This window comes from Zalophus californianus, chromosome 6 (genome assembly GCF_009762305.2).
Source record: "Zalophus californianus isolate mZalCal1 chromosome 6, mZalCal1.pri.v2, whole genome shotgun sequence".
Lineage (NCBI taxonomy): Eukaryota > Metazoa > Chordata > Mammalia > Carnivora > Otariidae > Zalophus > Zalophus californianus.
The window spans coordinates 36,786,857-36,809,513 of record NC_045600.1 but is presented as its reverse complement, the minus strand read 5'-3'; the positions used below and the strand labels follow the sequence as shown (position 1 = coordinate 36,809,513).

General features: G+C 43.1%; 1 protein-coding gene across 1 annotated transcript in view; it reads left to right on the top strand.

The window, feature by feature from the left end:
* RHOJ (ras homolog family member J) overlaps positions 1–22,657 on the top strand; it is a 90,733-nt gene that overhangs the window by 62,137 nt on the left and 5,939 nt on the right. Inside the window, exons 2-4 of the mRNA XM_027570475.2 lie at positions 2,281–2,339; positions 12,364–12,528; positions 14,426–14,521. Of these exons, the coding sequence (XP_027426276.1) occupies positions 2,281–2,339; positions 12,364–12,528; positions 14,426–14,521 (320 nt within the window). The remainder of the gene's footprint in view (positions 1–2,280; positions 2,340–12,363; positions 12,529–14,425; positions 14,522–22,657) is intronic.

The following is a 22,657-nucleotide window of genomic DNA, read 5'->3' as shown; positions in this document are numbered from 1 at the left end:
GTGTAGCTGGTGAACCACCCCCTGTCGCTCCCCCAGGACACCCTGAGTAACTCACGGCCATCCCTGGGACGCAGCTTATACCTGTCCTCCAGAAAGTCTTCTCTGATGAAGTTCCACAGAGCGTGTGTGCGTGGGTGTGTGCGTGCGCGCATGCGCCCTGCGTGTTCCCACCCCCACCAGCGCCCACACTCATGCGTGCACACACAGTAATACAGCAATGGCCCTACTGTGTGCTCCCATCGCCCTCCGCACTGGCCCAGCACGGTGTTTACTACGTGACGCTGTGCCCAGCCTTGCGGGTGAACCCCTCCTCCCCACCCTCTAGGACAGGAGGAATTCTAGCTGGTCTTTCTACTCCCAACGCTGAGCGCAGTCCAGGAACCCCATAAACCCTGGAGTCGGGGAAGGACAGACAGAAGGGAAAACTCTGCCCGGAGTCTCCTCCCGCCCTGCGGCCTCACTGGGCTGGCACTCCCTCGGGCAGGTGCAATTCCCTGCAGCCAAAGCTGGGGCCGGAGGGGAAGCGGGCCAGAGGGAAGAGCCCAGAGCGCTCCTGTGACAAAGGTCAGAGCCACTGCTGAGGAACATATACAGAATGACCAGGCATCTGATGGCCCTGGGCCTGTAGGTCCTGGGACGCTCCTGGAGGGTCTCCAGAACAGCCGTTCCCGACCCGCCTGTTCTGGGCTCACCAGAGGCAGGAAATTCCATGTTGTAATGGTTGGATTTCTTCCCTTCATTCCTGACCCATGACTAGGTAGTGAATTGGTCATTAAAGAAACCACTTAGGCAGATTTCAGGAACATCTGACCGCGCTCCAAGCATGTAGGGAGAGGAAAATGAAACAGGACCAACCTCGGGGCCACACAGTCTCACCTTCATTCCCGTTGCTTGCCTGACATGGGAAAGGGAATCAAAATGTTTGGAAGCCCTTTTTCTGTCAGCATCGTGGCCAGCGTTGCATGGAGCTGCGTTCACCACGTCAACATACACATTTGAAAGCTCCTTTGGGCGAGCAGCGGCAGCCATGTTATCAAGCTGCACACCTGTTAATCTGGGCAGATTAGAAACATTGTTCCTGGTGTCTAGGGACGCAGCGCTTTTCAACAAGTACTTTTCAGAGAATGAGCCATTGAGAGGTACTTAGCCTACATGTAGCCCAGGAACCTAAAAACAAATAAAAGTCCAATCAGTCCTGAATCAACAACTCTGAGCAACAGGCTGGAGAATGGGGTGGCGGGCATGTGCAGAGAGCTGGTGATAAAGGTTACTTACCTGGTAGATCTTTCTCTCCTGCACAGCTAATGGTTGGAGGAACCAAAAATCATCTTTACACTGCATTTGCACATTTTTTGATCAATTAAGGAAAAAAATCACATTTTACTTCCTTTTTCTAAAAAGAGATTAAATGTGGGGGAGGGGATTTAAATTCACTCTTTCCATTCGCCATGAGGATTTTGCATTCCATGTGATCCATCTCAGTTTAGTTTCAAGCTGAGACTTTATTTCATTTCCAGACATGTACAGAGTGGTCCGTACCCCTCCATTACTTCTTCCTTTTGGACACAATTGCGTGGTGAGGCACTAAGCCTGCTGGGTAAATCAAACTGTCAACTTTCCACCCTATGCACACCCTTTAGGTCTATGAAAGCAAACCCGGACAACAACTCCTCCTGCACCTAACATTCAATATTGTGATAAATCAGGTGAGCTAAAGCACTGGACTATTTAATTAAAAAAAACTTTTTAAAAATAAATATTAAGCCCTTCTTGTTTCATTATTAGCTTTGCCTTATAGACTATAAAATATGTAGGTGGGTTACTATTCTTGGTTTTTATGGTTTTATTAACATTTCAGAGACAGACCAAAGCAGAGAGATTTCGAGCAGAGAAGCTGTTTACACAGTTCGGTATCCTGAAAGGTGGCTCCAACGGAACAAAAGAAAAAAATAACCGAACCAAGAAAGGGTCCAGCATCCTTTTCCTTTCAAGAGCTTGATATTCGAGGGCCTAATAGGGATCCACGAGTAGCCTACAGAGTGCCCTCATGGCACAAATAATATTCACCTTGGTTGAGAAATGTGGACTTGGCTGAGCCCATCTGCTCTCACTGCAGGCCAAGGTTGCCTTTCATTTGGAAATCATGCTGGCGGCTTGGTTTAGAATATACATGGTGAGGCATATGCTTCTTACTGCCCAGGAAGAGGTTGTCATGGAGAAATGTGAAGCCTCCTGATGAAAGCTTGCATTTATGGACTCTCCTCTTCTCTTCTCCCCTAGTTACTGTGACAGTGGGAGGCAAGCAGCACTTGCTTGGACTATATGACACCGCCGGACAGGTAACGTTTTGCTATTTTGACTCATTAAGGGTTTGGGAGTGGGGAGAATGATCCATGTGGCTAGGCGTATGGGAACAGATACTACCTCTTCTGATCACTTGGGACAAATTTATTGTCTATCTAAATGACAACCAGTGGTACATTCTTAATCTTAACAATGTTTATAATTACAAAACAACCAACTCATTACATTACTCAAAGTGTTGATGGGCAAATAACGATTCATTCATTGGTTGATGACTATCAATAACAAAATAACATATTTGGCCGAGAGCCTCAATTTCTTCCTACCCACACCAATTTTGAATTTGGAATGAATGAGTCAACTTTATAAATTTTACTTTCACCCATTTTTTTTCACATTATATTCTTTGCCCAGCCTTTATTTGAATTGCCTAATGAGCCCTGGAAAGGTCTAAAAAGAGATGGAGGGTGGGTGGGGGTGGGGGAGGGAGATGGATTAAGTGTTTGAAAGAAGAAAAGCCGGGATCCTGAATGGTTTCTAAAAGTGAGGGTCGAGCCCTGAATAACTGGAGGTTGACTCTAAATTCTCTCAGCTTCTTGAAATAACCTCACTCTGTCAGAGATATGTCTTCAAGTTGCAGAACGTGGCCAACCAGTAATGTAAGGCCATAGACTAGAAAGAACCCTCAACACTTATCAGTTAGCACATGCCCTACTCGGATAAAAATGCCACCTCATCTTTCTTTCCTCGCACCTCATACTCCACTATGAAAAGTTTCTAATGTTACAAATTCATGGGTTGAGCAACTGATGGCTGTGGCCCAATTTCTTTGATAGAGCTTTTGTTACCATTGGGTCATTTATTTAGGTCAAAGTCAGCGGGTTGTTCATACATCTTAAGTCCTTTGGAGTGAACACTGACCATGCTCTTTCCCGCTCTGAGTTTCCTGGTCATTGTTCTTTGTAGTTATGCATTTGTCTAGGCCTTTTGTTCACAATTATCTGGAGATATGTCTTTTTGCTCAACTTGAAAACTCTGTACTAGGAAAAATAATAATACATGGAATTCCTTTGGGGGTTTCTGTATGTATTTGCAAGGACCATGTATAAGTGCCTGTGGGACATTAGAGGCTGATGTACGATAGGCCTGGACAGTGCGGAACCTGGAAAATCTTGCACCAGACTCAAGACTTCTAAAAATTAGTCAGTTATCCTTCATTTGCAGATGGTTGTTTTAGCCAGCTACTCTCAGGAACTGGGGAGTGCAGGAGGCTTCTCCCATTGATATCAAGACACACAATTAGGAAATGATGTTCCAAATGCCTAAATCAGAAACTTGGTTCAGCTCCTCTGGGTTAAGGTACAGAGGCCTCAGTGCACCTGCTACTTGACTGCCCCCCCCCCACCAGAAAGCCTTCCAGCAATAGAGGTACACTGTTTTTTGGATTGAATTTGCCTACTTTCATTCAGTCATATAGTCATTAGGGTGTCCCCATTCATCAGAATCTCACAGCCTGGAAGAGAGAGTTTACACCCTTCATCCTCATAGTCAGAGTTTATGAATACAATCTAGTTTGAAAAGTTCAGTACAGCAAGGATTATTGCCTGGCTCTGAAACCTCTCTGTTTCCCTCACCTTCTAAAAAGCTCCCTTTGCCCCTCACGCCCATCCAGTGCTCCCCTCTTCTATATCAATCCATGACAATTGTTAGCTTCTACCCATTCATAGTCCCCAGAACAAACTCCCTAAGCCTCTGTTTAATTTCAAATCCAATATAACTATTTAAAAGCTCCTATAAAGTTTAATTATTCTTTCCCACTGCTGTCCATTTTAGAAAAAATTTTAAATAACACTAGTATAAGACTTGAAGCTCTAAAACAGTATAAAAATATCCTTGAACTCCAAATTGAAGAAAATAGAATAATCCAAACCTGACACAGAAGAAGTGATGGGCACTGATAAAATATCACAACAAGTGGGTTATAAATATTCAACTTAACTTGTACTCTAATGCTTTCCACCAGCTACTTTGAAAGCTCAAAAGTGGACAACGTTCATGGAGGGGCATGCAGCTTGGGGAAAAGGAATCAGAACACATCTTAAGATTCCTTCTAGGCCTAAAATTCTGTGATTAGGACTTTAACAGACTACTTAAAGAAAGCCTAAAAGACCTGGAGTAATTAAAATGATTTGAGGCCAGACCCAAGGGAAACCTTCCAGCAGCAAAGGATTATTAAATATTGGATTGTGTTACCACCTAAAGGGTGACATGTAATTCATTTTGTACAATAGTGGTGGTTCTCAAACTTGAGCAGATATCAGAATCACATGCAGCCCCTGGGCCCCTGGGCCCCACTTTCAGAATTTCTGATTCTACAGGTCTGGAATGGGGCCCAAGAATTTGCATTTCTAACAGGCTTCCTGGTGCCTTGGCTGCTGGTCTGTACACCATATTTTAAGAAACACTTCTGGGGCACCTGGGTGGCTCAGTTGGTCAAGTGTCTGGCTCTTGGTCTCAGCCCCAGTCTTGATCATAGGGTCATGAGTTCAAGCCCAGTGCCGGGGAAAAAAAAAAAAAAAGAATCACTGTTCCGGAACCTTGCCACTCAAAGTGGTGGTCCACCAGCAGCATCAACATCACCAGGGAGCTTGTTAGGAATGCAGATTCTCAGGCTCCAGCCTACTGAATCTGAAAATTCATTTTAGGAAGATCCCCACATGATCCCTATGCGAAGCACTACTCTAGAAGTCTCTGGTGATCAAAGCATGGCTCTAACATTAGGAGGATGCAACGGAAAATACCCCTTACCTGAGCTGATTCCCCTGGTTCCACACTTCTGCAAATATAAGGGCTTTGTGACACATTTAACTTAGAAGCATGATCCCAAAATACCCATTGCCTGCCTCAGGCAGGATCATCCACTGTCCTCAGTTATATTTCAGCAAACGTCACTGAGGTCACAAGGTTAAGGAACATTCAACTCATTCAAAAATACTCATATGGCCAGAGTTACTAAGAAAGAGAGGTGATCTCAAAACCAACTGATTAATCTCTGAACCACAAAAAAGAAATAAGTCTGAAACCAACTCTAGAATGCTATCTTGCTGGGAATAATTAGATTTTCTGACGTGAATAAACCAGGAAGTAGTGTCCCTCCTCTTTGTCTTGAGCTAACTGTGGGTCAGAGTTGATGAAAACAACCTCAAGAGGCACAGGTTCTGAAAAGTAAAGTGATCGGAACTTGGTATTTCTACCCTCAAAGTCAGTGCTAGACAAAATGCTTTAACCTGGCTCTGTCCACATGGCCATACCTAGTCATACCACTGTGGCCCCACCAGCGCCCCCTCCATAGACATGCTCCTGGCCCTTCAGAAGCCCACCAAGCATTTGCTAAAGACAATTTAGAATGAAGTCACAGGGGGGCGCCTGGGTGGCTCAGTCCTTAAGGGTCTGCCTTTGGCTCAGGTCATGATCCCAGGGTCCTGGGATCGAGCCCCGCATCGGGCTCCCTGCTCGGCGGGCAGCCTGCTTCTCCCTCTCCCACTCCCCCCGCTTGTGTTCCCTCTGTTTAATAGCAGTAGCTATTAAACATGAGCTCCCTCCCCAAATCCCTGAAACAAAGGAATATTGGGACTTGGAGTAGAATCCTTTGAAAACAAAGGGTCTTCAGAACTCTGGTTCATCTATTAGGTAGAATTCCAAACATTAAGTTAAGACAATGAGGTGAGGGATTTTTTGCAGGCTGAGTCTGCATGTGACCCCTCAGCTCACACTGGAGAGGCAGTAAGGCCGGGCCTGGATGCCAAATCTACTGAGGTTGTGCCAAGTCATGCTGTACAGCACAGGCCCCTGGTAGTGTATTACTAAAAGTTTCTGAAAGGGATTTCTAGAGTTCAGATCTTTGGCTCAGCTACAAAGAGTCCCAGAGCTGACTTTTCCATGACGTACTTGCAGGCCAGTGTGTTTCGAGTGCGTCATCAGAGACCAAGCAGAGAACAGGATGCTGGGGTAGGGACGCTGCAGTGAAGCCTGGGCATTCGCCAACCGAGGAATGCCAAACTGGGGGACCGGTCTGTCCCAGATCATGGCTCAGAGCCAGGCAACCTCCCATCCTGCTCCCAGTCACCTAGAACGGAGCCTGCCATGGCAGGAGACATCTTGCCTCCTCCTGTCAGTGAGCCCTCAGCTGAACGAGCCATGTGGGTGAAGCCCTACTCAGATCGTGACCCCTCAGGCCTAACTCCAGGATGGACATATCTCAAAGGCCACATTTGCAAAAGTGGTGTTGGCGGCACCATCAGGGAAGAATAGGGATCTCCTGGTGTCAGGAGCTGGGTATCTCAGCAGGATGAACCCCCGGGTTCTCTGCACACAAGCGCCACAGGATGGGGGGCTAACCGTATGTGGGCAAGCATGGAATGGTGTCTGTCACTGCGAAGCCACAGCCCCCAGCAGCTCAGCTGTCACCAGTGACCAGGGAAGTGTGGGGGTAGAAAGGCCGTCAGCCACATGCCACCCTCAGCCAGGACTGCACACCGCGTGTCTTCACCTGCCCTGATTCCACAAGCTCCTCTGCCCCCGAGAGCTTGATGAGGCATGAGAGGCAAGTACAGCTGGGGTTCACTCATGGCAACCCAGGGTCCACTTGGAAGGACATGAGCCTTCCCTTTGGCCATTGGCTGACCCCATGGGGCCATCTGGAGCACAGAACCTGGCATCAACCCTCCACGTAAAGTTTGCCTAACACCTCAAAACAAATGTTTTTTCCCCAATGAGCAACTCAACTTTTCTTGCTCATAGGTATCTTAGTGTGGTTTCAGAGGTGTGCAATTTGGAGATTAGGAAGAAGTTTGCTAACAAGAAGTTTGCTAACACAATCTTACTTCTCAAATTATTAAAAAAAAATTGATCTGTAGGGACATTGATTCAGAGGTGTAATTAGAATATGCAAGTACGTGGGTCTTGTTACTAGTCAGTTTAGAAAAAGTGAATTTCAGATTCAGCCCTGGTATCCACTGAGGGCGGATTCACTGAAGCTATTGTTCACGGGGATGGACTCTTGACCACTAGAGAACTTACTACATTCAGGACAGTGCTCTAAGTGGTCGACACATACGAATGCACTTTATTCTCAAACAACCTTATGGGGCAAGCACTACTATCAACTTCATTTTACAGATAAAGAAACAGGCCAAGAGAATTTACCCAATGTCACACAGTAGTCACAGACAGTGCTGGGATTTGAACCCAGAGAATGTGTCTCCCCGGCCCACGCTTTTAAGCAGTATGCTACACTCCCACCCTCTGGCTATTGTTCACATTTTCCAAACCAAGCCTGACAGATATGAGTGTACTTGTGGGGGAAGACGAAAATGAGACTCATGCTAAAATCTAGGATAAATGTCACTAAACCCAAGAGGACTTGGAAGCAGAATTCTATTTCCAAATGATCGTGGGTAGGGGATGGGGTGGGTTTGGGAGTTGGGAGAGGGGTAGTCTCAGTGCAACTCTCCTTGTCACTCAAAGTGTGGTCCCTGGACCAGCGGCATCAGCATCACCTGGAAACTTGTTAGAAATAAATTCTCAGGCTTCATCCCAGACCTGCTGCTGAATGAGAAGCCGCACATTAACAAGATTCAGGGGTGCCTATAGTCTGAGAAGGATTGGTCGAATCGTTTCACTTCCTCACCACCTGGACCACGATGCTCTGGCTAATCCAAACATATGTGGAAGGCGTGTGGCCATCTGACGAGGCTGCCCATGAACTGTTCTTTCTTCATAGTGGCCCACAGTCATCCTAGAGCACCGGATCTGCCTTCAAACCAGTCTCCCACCTTTGGGGTAAAGTTAGTGGAAAGTACTCAAAAGCCTACCTTGCCCCAGCTCCCTCCCTATCCCCTGAAGCCCCCCACAGCCCCCTTGTCCATTTTAGCCCTCCAAACCCCACTCAAGTCTCAGTTTTAGATTGACACACTGTCTCCTCTAGAAACATTCAAGCCCCGGTCTTCCATTCTCAGTCTCAACATTGTAAGGGGCCTCAACTACCAGCTAGACGATTTCTCCATTTCTCATAGCTCCTTTACAGCATCTCCACCTCTGGTCATCCAACCTAGGCTCAAAATGTGCCCTGTTGTGGAAAACGTATCAGCTGGTACAAATTCAATCCCCCCCACAACCTCCCACCGCCCAGCCCTCACTCTCAGGAGGACACGTCCCCTTATACATTCGGAAGCCCCTGCCACGTGTCATCACCGCAGCCTGTGGCTAATGGGGGTGACGGGAGCCCTGCCAGCCCACGTGCAAGCCTTCTTTACAGGTGTGTTTGCTCTGTGGTCCTGAATAAATCACTCAGTCTGTCTAGAGTCTGGCTTCTTCAACTATGAAATCAGCTGAGGGGACCAGGAAGTACAATAACCTGTAGTTGTGACATCTGAATTGCAGCACAGTCACTTGGGAGAGCTTGCAACACAGATGGTGCCCCCCCTTTCCAGGGCCACAGCCGTAGGAGGGCAGGACAGGGCCTGAGAATGTGCATTCCTTACACACTCCCAGGCCAAGGCTGCTGGGTGGGGACCACACTTGGGGAGCTCCTGCACTAACTGATCTCTAAAACCTTTTCCTGTCCTGCTGTGTGCTTTTCTGATCCAGTCAAATAAATATTCTACCTTATCGCAGAGCTAACAAAGAGCAAGAGAAACTTGGCCTGCCTCACTTCCAAATAAACTGAGTTCTTTCTATATTTTCGTTTTCTTTCCCCCAAGTGGAGAGTCAATTCTTATTCACCTTCTAGGCTTCAAATAGCATCTTTCACAGTGCAGGAGACAATTAATCCATCTTTCTGAATGGAGTTACACAGCAGAACTGAGGCTTCTACGGAAGAGGTATCCAGAATACGGAGCAAGATAAAGCCCAGTGAAGGACAAAGTCACAAATCGCTCAGCTGGAGGGCCCTGGCTACCCTGCCATGATCAAAAACCCAAGCTCCTCTCACACTCCACCTACAGGCCCCCACAGCAACCCATGGTCTTCCTAACTCTTCCAGAATGGAAGCAGAATCGCTTTGATAGCTTCTGGGTATAGAATCAAATAAACATGATCCTTTCAGACCACTAGTTATTTGTTCCTACCTTATTTAGTTGTGACACGTCTGATTGTGCAGTTTTTGGTTTTTGGCTTTGAGGTTAAATTTTAAATACGCAGTGTCTGCTGCCATCTGGTGGCAACTACTAGCAACTGCAGGCCATGAAATAGATACTAAACCTGGAAGGTCCAACATTTCTTAGATTCCTGGGTTAAGCATTTGTATTAAGATTCCCAGAAAACTGAATTTTCCAAAAAAAAAAAATGCTTAATCTGTCACTTAAAGTTCTGAGCTGAAGCAAATAATGTTCTCACAATTAAGAGCTGCAGCTGGATTTGGGCTAAATAGCCCATCCCAGTATTTAATAGTTCATTACCAAACTTCTCTAAAACTTAACTTCCTCTTCTATGAAATACAGATGTGGATGCTACCATCTCTCCAGTGCTATGAAGATTCAACAAGGTAATGCATGTAAGTGCCTGAAGCAAGGCCTGGCCCTTCATGCTAAGGCCCTGATGCAACCTCAGTGATGATGAAGTTAAGGATGATGCAAATCAGTTATTCTCAATTCCACGTCAATTCCAAGTCCATGATACCAGAATGCCCCGATACCCCGGCCCACTCTCCAAAAACTGATTTAATTGGGTCTGGAGTGTGGGGAGAGAAGCAGGTGGTTGGCTAGCAGGGTGTCAGGATGGACTTAAAGTTCCCCCGGTGATTCTAATGAAAACTCTGCCATAAATGACCGACAGAAAGCCATGTGTTCATTTGCAGGTCACTGCCCCAATCCGTGAGTGGCATTTACGGAATGTGTGTTGTGGACAGAGTATAACTAGGGCATGAGAAAAAAACAGCATGGTCCCTGCTCCATTTATCACAATCCAGATGGGAGGATGAAGTGGCAGAGGGCAGGTGGTATCATGAACAGCTGTAAGTTATGGCCTGGGAAGGAGAGTTCTTAGCTTGTCAGCCTCACAGCTGCTCCCTAAGGGAAAGCCCCAGAGAGAAAGGAGAGCAGTGCAGAGACCGTGGGCAAGGTTTGGTTACCGGGTTGTTCTTGTATAAAGAGGAGGGGGTGGTGACAAGAAGTGAGCTGTCCACTTCCCCACTGCCTTGTCACCACCAGCACCACACACACACACACACACACACACACACACACACACCGGGAACAATTTAGCTGATACGCAACCTGTAGGCCCAGCCCAACAGCCCAGTATGACCAGTGTTTATTCAGCAGTGCCCCCAACTCTGATTATTGGCTTCATAGAAATATGATCAATGAGCCACTATAACTGATTTTTTTATTCTTTTAGTTTGCTTTTTAGGACTTAGGATTTTTCAGCATCCTTGCCATCTTACACTGATTTTGTTTAGATAATTAAAAACCTTTGCTTAGATTTTAGTAGGATTAGCGGTGGTAATAGCTGCAGCCTTGTGTGCTGAGTCCCTGCGGGCTGCGTACTTGGAGTAGCTCAACAGTAAATCAGCGCATGCCCACCCACCAGGGACTTCCTTCCAGTCACATGTGTTCATGTACATGTGTCCTCCCTTTTTATAAAGACATCCTGAGAGTCATTAGGAAGATAGCAAAGTTGATATTTTTAAATATCCATGACATAGCAAGTTTAAAAAATCAAGTGGCACAATATGAACTATGCAATCAATTTATCTTTTTGAAACTAAATACATGTCTATTATATCTGTAAATAAATATATAAAATTCGGAAGGATACTCTTAAATCATGGCTCCCTCTGGGAAGAGAGGAAAAACTAGTAGAGATCACATAGAGGGTGAAAACAAGCTTTCACTTCTTCTGTATTACTCTAGGTGATGTTTGAATTTTTGCAATGAACATATATGGGTTTTATAATTTTTTTTAAATGTTAGGAAGAGTAGTCAGGACCCTAAAAAATGGATTGATATGTTGCCCATGTCTATGTATGTGGTAAGCGTGAACATACAGGTTTTGTTGCCATGTGTACGTATAGTGTGTGCACATACATAGTGTGGGTGCCTATATGAAGTATGCATGGTGTGTATGACCAGTGTGTCAGTTGCAGTGTGTGTAGACATGTATGTATACATGGTATGTACTTATATAGTGTAAGTATACACACACATAAAATTACTTTTGGCTTATGTGTTACTAAATTCGATGAAAATATAAAATGTTATATTGAAATAGCCGATTTACCTTGGAACCTCCTAAAACACTTCACATACAAAAAGGTACTTGCTGACATTTTCCCAAAGTTGAGATGATCCAATGTTTTACTTTGTCTTTATCATCTTCCCCTAAAACAGCATATATGTAAACATCTTATGTAACCAGGAACTCTTCAACCAGAGCATATTCTGATCTGAAAAGAGGGAAAAAAAATAATCTAGTATTTTATTTACTAGGCCACACTATGGCCTCTACGTAGAATGGAATCCCAAATTCTGAACTCTAAACCTTCACACAATATTATTTCTACAAAATTGTGGTGTCTGATTTGGCAACAACTCTGTTTTACATTTATAGCTAGCTTATTCTAAATTAAATTTGCATGCAATTTTTAAAAATTGTATAAGAAGAGAATTGCTGTGCCTTGGCCAGTGGCACACTAATTTAAATCATATTTAATACGACATAATTCCAATGCTACTGGGAATTGCCATAATCCTTATTGAATTATATACATTCAAAGGGTGAACTTTATAGTATGTAAATTACCTCACTAAAGCTGCTGAAAATTTTTCTTTTTAATTTCTTCTTTATAAGGGGGCAATTCACAATCTCTATACACAACAAAAAGGTGTTTTCCTGACTGACGACTCCCTTATTTCTAGCAATACCTGGAGGGAACCACCAGACCCCAGGGCTGGGAAGGAACCAGGCAACAGGGCACTGCAGTGGCGTCTTGCCCAGGACACTCAACCACAGGGGACCTGCCTTTTCCTAAGCTGTACAAACTCTTTGCTCTTCCCTCAGGAGGACTACAACCAGCTGAGGCCGCTCTCCTACCCCAACACCGATGTGTTTTTGATCTGCTTCTCTGTTGTGAATCCTGCCTCTTACCACAACGTCCAGGAGGAATGGGTTCCAGAGCTGAAGGACTGCATGCCTCATGTGCCTTACGTCCTCATAGGGACCCAGGTTAGAGGCAGCAATGGTGGGCAGGGTGGGCAGGGCAGGAGGGCAGCAAAAAAGGAAAGACCCTTTAGGTGTCTCCTGAACATCTATTTCACCAACACAAGAGAACAGTGTCTCAGATATTATCAGTCCGATAAACAGCCATTCTTAAGATCTGCGTGATTATTTAGCCTGTGGTCGAAAAAACAATAGAGCTATTTAATATGAAGCAGCAGGTTTTGATGTGGTCTTTAAAAATTAATCTCTCTGCTTTTTATTTTTAAATAACAAAGTACCTTTCGAAGTAGATGCCCTTCTCCAGCCCTGAGCGGGAGGAATGAGGTGGGGATGTCAGTCACACTTATTGTCTAATATTTTTTGTATCTTAAATCTACAATTGTTTGGAAGTCACAAAATAGGTGTGAATGTCAAAATGACCCCAGCAATCAGAATGGGCACATTATGACAGGAACTCCTTAACACCACTGGAAAAGGAAGACAGAAATTCACTCTTCTCTGTTCCCTTTAAACCTGTTGGTCTTCTGGATCTTAGGAAAGAGGTTAAAAACAGATGTAAACAAACCTGTGATTGTCAAAGGCTTTGAAGTGTTTTGAAAGCTAATGAAGTTCTATAATTTGAATTTCCAACAGTAAGCCAATCGCACAAATGTGTTTGAGATTTTTCCTACTTTTTTTAGTTTTGAAAGGATTGTGTTCTTCTCTACGTTAAAACCTAAATTACTATCCAAAGACACAGAAACGTAATAATACTGACGGGTTTTATTGTTATCTGTTTCATATGCTCCTGCTTTCTATTTCTCATTTTATATTCTGTTTAACAAAGAGAAATTTTTAAAAATAGTAAAAGAAAAGTACTTCCTAGAGAAGATATGGACAGATAATTAACACATCCAAAAATCAGAATATAGTTAGTGCTTCAACTCTGAAAGATAATTGTTTAAATGCAGTCTTTTACCTTAACTCCAGGTGATAACGTTTGGCCATATTGGCCAAAATACGTGACAGGACCTAAACATCTTTGGGCAATTTGAGCCAATATTACAATTGTGGGCACTACATTGAACAATTGAGACCAAAAAAGAAAAAAAAAAACCCACAAATTAGAAAAGCTGAGCAATGTGCTTATAAATGGAACTCTCATATATGAATACATTGGCTTTTCCTTAAAATTCAAGCCCACATTTACACCCATTCATGTATCCATAGGTTCACACACACAGTGAGATTTTAAAGCAACTAAAATATTTAATTAAATTATCAAAACTAATCCAAACATATATGCCATTTTCAAAGTAGTTCCGCCTTTGAAAAGATTAATGCTTATTCCTTGAGCAGACCCTTTGGGAATTCCTTTTTAGGAGTGCCTTCAGAGCCTACAGTGACATTCCTTAGAATATCCTCACAGGAGGGAAATCTCTATCCTGGTGAGGGTAAAGACAAAGATGTATTCAGAGCCAGGAAATAGACTATTAAGAAATGAGTAATATAATTTGGGATCAAATGAGGCATCACTGTTAGGTAATAAGACTGATCGATCATCATACATCTCCTGTAAGTGGGATCTAAAAATAAATAGGAAATTTCAAAAATGCCTGAGACAAACCACAGGATTATTGGCATTAAGTCCCCAGCTTCCTGGGGGACTTGCTTTTGAAGAAGAAAGCACATGGAAAGCCTGATGTTTACATTTACAAAGAAATCACTTTACTTTTTTAGATGTAACATGGGCATGTGTATGTGCCTCCTTAAAGAAAAGTAAGCAACTTCATAGATCTTAAGGGAGGGGGGTGGAATCTCTACCATATGGTGGTTTAAAATCACAGTTAAAATTGCTGGTTAGGTCAAAAAAAGTAAGTGAATTTATCACATGTGTTTTGTTTTTGTTTTTTTTTTTTGCCAGATTGATCTCCGCGATGACCCCAAAACCTTGGCCCGTTTGCTGTATATGAAAGAGAAACCTCTCACTTATGAGCATGGTGTGAAGCTTGCAAAAGCGGTACAGTCAGATTTGAATTTCATTTTAAAGTATATGCTGAGAGAAGAATCTGGTGTATGATTTGGAATGGCTGAGCTACGTAGGCTTTTGCTTTAAAGTGCAACGTGTTCGAGGATCTTCTGTCTGCTTGATGCTGTTCCCTCTGTTCTAAGTAGGCTGGAAGGGACCATTTGGTTAGCATTCTTCCCAGCCACCATTGTCTGTTTCTTGTTAAGAAAGAAACTTGGTGAATTAAACCACTGAAGCACTTATCATTTGATTTAGCAACCTTTGGAATATCCAGTTGCTATATTTAGTGTGAATAAAGGGAGTCATTAGATATATATATTTGTACATGTTACTGCTTATTATCAATGTAATTCATTGAAATGACCCCATAAAAGGCATTTTGTGATTTCCTTAGGAAAAACTTAGATTAGCGTCTGATAGGGTTATATTTGTTCACCATCTAATGAATAACCACTTAGAGAGGCTGGAGTATGTCACAAATAGCATCAAGAAGAGTAACATAGACCAGAGGTAACCAGTTGGAGAATGCAAGTGCCTGCTGACAGATTAATAGCAACTAGCTCATAGCTGGAACTGTTTTCACCGACCTTTCTTCGTTCTTGAGAGCTTCACATGAATGGTCATTCTGATGGGGAAATTATTTAGACCAAATCAATTACCACCAAGATGTGTGTAAAAGCAGACACTAAAATGAACACAAGAGGAGGAGGTGTTTTACGCAAGAGGAGGCTTTTAAATCATTTCCTTAACCTGATTCCACCTCATTGATTTAGTCACAAACCCATAGGCCCAGGCCAGAGGTTTCAGAAATTGCTCTTTTTCTAAAGTAACTAAAGCTTCTGGGGGCACCCGGGTGGCTCAGTCAGTTGAACATCTGACTCTTGGTTTCAGCTCAGGTCATGATCTCGTGGTCATGAGATCAAGCCCCAAGTCGGGCTCTGAGCTCAGCGGGGAGTCTCCTTGAGATTCTCTCTCTGCCCCCACCTGACACGCTGGCTCATGCTCTCCCTCTCTCTCTCTCAAATAAATAAATAAATAAAATCTTTTTTTTTTTAGATTTTATTTTATTTCTTTGAGAGAGAGAGAATGAGAGACAGAGAGCACAAGAGAGAAGAGGGTCAGAGGGAGAAGCAGACTCCCTGCTGAGCAGGGAGCCCGATGTGGGACTCGATCCCGGGACTCCAGGATCATGACCTGAGCCGAAGGCAGTCGCTTAACCAACTGAGCCACCCAGGCGCCCTAAATAAATAAAATCTTAAAGTAACTAAAGTTTCTAAAGTAACTAACCCTGCAAAATGCTGGGCAGAGAAGGAGTCACCCAAGGATATTACCTACAAATTCCTTGTGAATAAAGATGTATGCGTTTCTCTTCTTTAAAATGTTCTTATAGGCACCAGGACTAAGCGATACACTCAAATAGAAATGAATTAAATAGAATTGTGTTTTTATGGATGCTACATGAGAATGTCTCACACATACTTGAGACAACACTTCCTACTTCTGTGACTCTCATGTCAGAACTACCAGTGTGAGCCATTCACCAAGTTCTTACAATACTAAGCACTTTACAGGCTCTGTCTCATTTCAGCCTCTCAGTAACCCTCTTAAGCAGATAGTGTTTGTCTCATTGTGCAGGTGAGGAAACAGAGTCTTAGGGAGATGAACGTGTTGGATTCACACAGCTGATAATCACCCGAGCAACTTTAATCCAGATCTGTGGGTATCACCACTGTGCACCTGACCATGGTGTAAACTGTCTCCTCCAACTATTTATTTTGCCTCCTGTAAAATGGGTACATGCTTATAGGTTCTTCTACCTCCTCCTCACACATTCAGCTTAACTTCCCTTACTAAGGCACACAGACATACAGCTCCACAGACAATTGTATATGATTCCCAGCATTTTTCACAACGAGGCGGTCCCCGCCCCCCCCCCCAGGAGAATCAGCTGGTGCATTTTGCAGTAGTTTGGTCTCTGTGTCCCTTGCTTCTGTCCTATCTCCACCATAATGTTGTCAGTGTCCTGGCCTGACCTCTCATTTAGGAAGTTGTTTTTCCCTTTGAAAAGAAGTCACTCCAAAGCCTCCCATCTCGGTTTCATATTTATTTTAGGAACAATGGCTGAGTTCACCACTTTACTGCCTTTTGCCAGTTTCTCCTAGCAACTGCTCTCAGATAGGGAGAGAATCATGTTTAGCTTACGAAATCCAATTTAGAAGAAATCCAAGCAAGAGTTTAACTTGTTTCATCACAATGCGTGTAATTATAGAGATGCCTTAAGTTTGTCTGCTCCCTGACTTTCCTGTCAAGTAGTTTATAATAACAGCTAGCATCTATGGAGTGTTTGCCGTGTGCAAGGCTTTTTGCTAACCACTTTGCATGCCTTGTCTTAATTAATCCTCACAGCAACCCCCTGAGGTGTGTGTATTATTAGTTCCTTAGAGTTCCTAGAGGAAACTGAGGTTCAGAGAGGCGAAGGTCATACCGCTAGAAAGTAGCAGAACTGGGATATGAAACTGCTTTGACCACCATGCTCTTCTGCTTCCCTCCTATATTCTGGAAAAGAAAAAAAAAAAAACCCTTAGGTTTGGGGCTTCTTTTTTACATACTGAAGCCCCGTATTTTAATGTGCATATTCTCCCCCATTGTTTAAATGCTTTGCACGTTCAGATTTTTCATATTCGATTCCTTTTGTTCAGTACTTTTCAACTTCCAAAGCATTTTTCATCTATCATCTCTTTTTAGTCTCAAAGGGCATTTTAGTTTTAAAGGATATTTTCATATCATACATATTTACATTCTTTACATTTGTCAAAAGTCAACCACATTTACATAAATATTTTGTATCAATTGATGATAAATATTCATTGTTATCCCTCTACTTGTTTTACCCTCCCTCTTCTTGTCATTACTGCTTTTCTTAATCTCCAGCCAACTTTCCTCATCTGCACACGTCCTTACTATTCCTGGGTTTACTTGTCGATACCTCACCAAACACCTAGTATGTGCCAGGCGCCTTGCTACACTTTAGCTTGAAGATTATAATTCTTGGTGCATTCTCTTTCCCAATTCCATTTGACACAACCTAAACCTGATTTTCTAAGTTCAGACTTCCTAAGGTATTTCTTGACAAAATGTTTCCCCTTTTTCAGCCTCTGGCCTCTTTTTGCCCTGTCCCGCCGTCTCCACCCTGGGCCTTTCTTACTGTTGTTCTCACTCTTTGCCTTGGTACCTGTTTCCTGCTGGCTTTGGAACAGGCATGCACCAGTGAGTTTAAAGCAGCAAAACTGCTGCAGAAATCCTGTAATCAGTGTTCAATCATCTTTTTTTTTTAAGATTTTATTTATGTATTTATTTTTTATTTATTTATTTGAGAGTGAGCAGGAAGGAGAGGGAAAGAGAATCTGAAGCAGACTCCACACTGAGTGCAGAGCCGGACACAGGGCTTGATCCCACCACCCTGAGATCATGACCTGAGCTAAAACCAAGAGTCAGACACTTAACTGACTGAGCCACCCAGGTGTTCCTCAATGTTCAGTCATCTTAATCGACCAGAGTCTTTAATACCCACCTACTGAGGTGCTTAGGTGGCTCAGTTGGTTGAGCATCTGCCTTTGGCTCAGGTCATGGGTTCCTGGATTGAGCCCCGCATCGGGCTCCCTGCTCAATGAGGAGTCTGCTTCCCCCTCCGCTTCTCCCTCTGGCTCGCGATCTCTCCCTCTTGCTCTCTGTTAGATAAATAAACAAAATCTTTAATAATAATAATAATAATAATAATAATAATAATACCCACCTACTGACTGCAAAAGTCACCGTTACCCTCCTTGTTTTGTGTGCTGGCCATCGCTTCTTTTTCTCATGGTCATTGAAAACTGGTTGCCGAAATGAAGCCCTTTCCCTCAAGAGGCCCAGAGGCCAAAAGAGGAAGGTGACCAGCAAACAAAAGCATGCCCCCTGAATGAATACTCAGTACTGAGGTAGCAGGGGCGGGGGGGGAGTGATGGACACATTCAGGGAAGGAGGATTCCGAGACAACTTCTCAGAGCAGGTGACATCTGAGCCAGGTTTGAAGGATAAGGACAAGTTTGTCAAGTGGACAAAGTTGGGGACTAGGGAGAAAAAAATTCCAAATAGAGAGACCCGTATATGTAAAGGCATCCTTTAAAGCATAGGCAGTACATTGGCAAGTGATGAGCCAAATTTCACCCACAAATGCTTTCATCAGTCCACACATGTATTTTTAATGTGATCTGGTGGCCAACACTGAACAATGGAAAGTTTTCATGAAGATACACATTTCTGTCTTCTAAAAAAAAAAAAATCAGAAGGTCTGGCAACACTAGGCCAGCATTTCCTCATCACCTGCAATCCTTCAATAGTCTTTTAGACAAGGTACGTAACCTTCAGTTTGCCACAGTCCCCACCACTCCATTAACCTACACTCGAGCAGTGCACTCACATTATCTAGCCACCCCTGTGCTGGCAATTGCTGTTTTATAGTCTTAGAAAAAAATCAGCTGCAAATCCATCCAGCCTGAAACATTTTTCCTCTTTGAGCAATTTGTTATGATGAAATTTATCGCACAAGCTCTTGAGTTCCTTTTCCTTTTCTTGGCTTTTAAATTGCCTGTACCTTTCCTAATTCTTAAATAAGCGAGAAAAAACTTCTCAGTTATTCACTGGTTGTTGAGATACCAGCTTCCCCTGTTTATTCCACTAATATTTTCTCTTCTCTCCATTTATAGGAAATGCCTTACTCTTTCACCCCATCGTCTCTCATCACCCTCATTACATCCAAAACAACATCTCCGTTTGTTCATTAGTTTTGCTCTTTCGGCCATATCTCTTTTCATTTGCTAGAGGCAGCCCCACAGAGTGGTTAAGGCTCTGGCTCAGGGGACAAATTCAAACCTCTGACATTGTTTTAGTTGTGTGCCCTTCCAGAGGGAACCTCTTCTCTCTGGTGTCAGTTTGCTGAGCTGCAAATGAGGATGGTGACGGACCTACCTTGCGAAGTCCTTACAAGGATTAAGTGACCCAAAGAAATGTGAGGTCCAGCTCAGCAAACTATAGTTGTCATTAAATTCATGTGCCTCTCAGAGGCATCTATAGCTGGGAAGACCTCTTTGCCTTTATTTCTTCCAGTTATACTCTATTTTATTCTATAACATGTCTCACCTCCACCAAGACAACCTGGAAGAAGTAGGAGGTTTTCTTTCACTTGATTGGTCGCTGTGGGTTCTGTTGGTCCATTGGTTTGTTTGTTTCATTTCTTCTTGTCAGACTCTTGTATGTTCTCTACATGTCTGATAAATTTCCCAGCTTGGGGGTGATAAATTTCAGCTGTCATAAAGCTATGAGAAAAGTGTTCTCTCAGTGTACATTCCTCAATCTCTATTTTTTTTTTCTGGAAAATAAATCATTTTGGCAAAGCATGTCACGGATTGCTAATGTGTGTATCTAAACAAGCATCCACAAATCCTGAGCTCTTACAGATTGTTGTAAATATTTGGCTTTGTAGGTCACTTTGCTCCAAGAGGCCGTGGAAGCTGTAAGGAAAGCCATGTTTCCTTGAGACAGTTTTCCATTTCACACTTTTTAGGTCATTAATGAGGTGGTTTCTTTTTAGCAATGTCTATAACATGGCTGTGCCTTTTCCCTGAACCAGGGTGAATGAAGTCTTCTTTCTGACCCAGAGCACTTGATACATGGTTAACAAAATACTCACCTCCTAATTGGGTTTTCTCTCTCTCACACATAGTTCCCAAATCACACCCAAAATCTGTTGGCTACTTTTCCTGGAACTCTCAGTCCGAAACTGTTATATTAACGCAGTTACTCAATAATGCCTTGATCCACTGTTTGGTTATCTTCAGAAATATCTGAATGGGGACAGCATCTGGGCTCCTCCTCCACCTTCAGAAGGCAAGCTGTGCCAAGCTGTTAGCAGCGCTCTGGAGGGAGGACAACACACGCCCCCCGCCCATCTTGCAGGATCAGATGGCCCAGAGCCCCACGTGTGAACTGAGCCCAGCTCCCCTGTAATTTCTGGAATCAAGTGAGGCTTGGGATCATAGCAGGGTGGCATTCCAGGCCGGGTGGCCCCACAGCACTCTCTGTGGATATTTTTTCAGGATGACAGAGAAGAGGCAGCACATTACAAGCAGTCGTTCAGTTGACATCTTCACTAGAGTGGTGTGCGTTTCACACGCTCATAGTGCTGGCTACAATCCCAAAATGTAATCGATGATCTTTCATGACATTACTAGGAAAATTTTCTCTATTTTTTATCCCTCTTTTGCATCCAACCGTTTTTAATGATTTTAAAAAGCCATTTTGTTTGTTTCAGAGGTAGTTTAGTGATTCATCAGTTGCATATAAAAAAGCCATCTTTTAATCCAAAGGCCAAACCATGGTTAAAATGAAACCATAATATAGGTTCTTAATATCCAACATCTTTCCTGTGGGTATTTTCCTTTAGCTCGCACAGTATCTATTCTTTATAGGAAAAAAAAAAGTGCAAAATATCTAGACCCAACCAGAAAAACTTTATTTCATGCTTAGTTTTTGATCAGCTTCTTTTTTTTTAAGATTTTATTTACTTATTTATTTATTTGAGCGAGAGAGCACAAGCAGGGGGAGTGGCAGAGGGAGAGGGAGAAGCCCACGTGGGTCTCGATCCCAGGCTGAGCCAAAGGCAGACACTTAATCAAATGAGCCACCCAGGCGCCCCTTGACCAGCTTCTTGAAGAGTTGAGTGATAAGGGTAATCGTCATGAAACAAAGAAAAGAATACATGCCAAGAGACCCAGATTCTGGTCTAGTTCTTCTACTTTCTGGTTGGGTGCCCTTCAACAATTCATTTTCCTTCTGGGGCTGTTCCCACTCTATCCTAAGCTAAACTACAAATTCCTTTAGTCCACGCATTGTGAACTGGCTAGTCGCTGACAAAGAAATCACACATTAGTGTCTTGGTTGGCCCACAGAGTATTTTCTAAATTGGTAATTATTAACTAAAAATCCAAAAGTCCAACTGTACAAAGATGGGCAACAGCGAACCACGGCAATGACTTTGTCCACAGCTGGGTAAGACTGCTAGCTCTAGAGGGGGTGTGTGCTTCAGGTCCGCCCCAGTTTCCACCTGTGCCTCCTGTCTGGCACCTGCCCTGCTTTCCTCATTCACGGAAGCTACTGGAATAGGCATGTGATTTTGCTACCCTTCTTTAGTCATGTAACTGCTGTGGCTTCCAAGGGCTCACCATCCAACTACCCTCTTGTGAATCTGCTTTGGTTCTTCAGTGATTCTCATAATGTGAAGTATATAATAAAAGCATTTCTCCAGACGTCCCTGATATTAAAAGGCCCACATTATATTATTAGCTCATACCAAGCTTATGAGCAATTAAAACCCTGAGTCTCCCTCACACGAACAATCTCATGAATTTGACTGCCAAACGTGGTCTGCTCTGGCTTGCTATTTTTTAAATGAGAAGCTCTAGTTTGGACTGAATTCCTATATTTCTCAAAGGGATTTTTGTGATTATCAAATATACCATAGTATGAAATCATCAAAAGCTTTGAAATAAAGCCCTAAGCAAGAACAAAATATTTTTATCATTTAAGTACACATAGAATGTATACTAACAAGGAGGGTGTCTCCATCAGTAAATGTATTTTATGATTTTTATTTTACATGTTTTGGGTTTTCAACTCCTTAGAAATATGTCTTTTAAAGTATGTTAAAACCAAATAATAATACCAATTGGATATTATCCTGCTGAGACAGACTCCATCAAAAGTGCATTTTAGTGAAGAATGACCAACCTTATCACCCAGTCCCTTTCTATATGCTTTACCAACCAAGTTGACACTTTGCCTTCCTGCTTACAGAAGGAGATACATTTCACTTGTACCACATTTACACATTCCGCATGCATATGAAAGGGTGCTAAAAACAACATCATGTAGCCCTGTTGTTCGCAAAGTATATTTAAACCATATCACTGCTTTTGAATCCTCTCTCAATTTTTACATTTGTTATATTCTTATATTAGGAATGAGTGGCTATGGCTCACTCTCAGAACTTACTGCCTAACCAAAAGCAATCCACAGCCATTTATTGCTAAT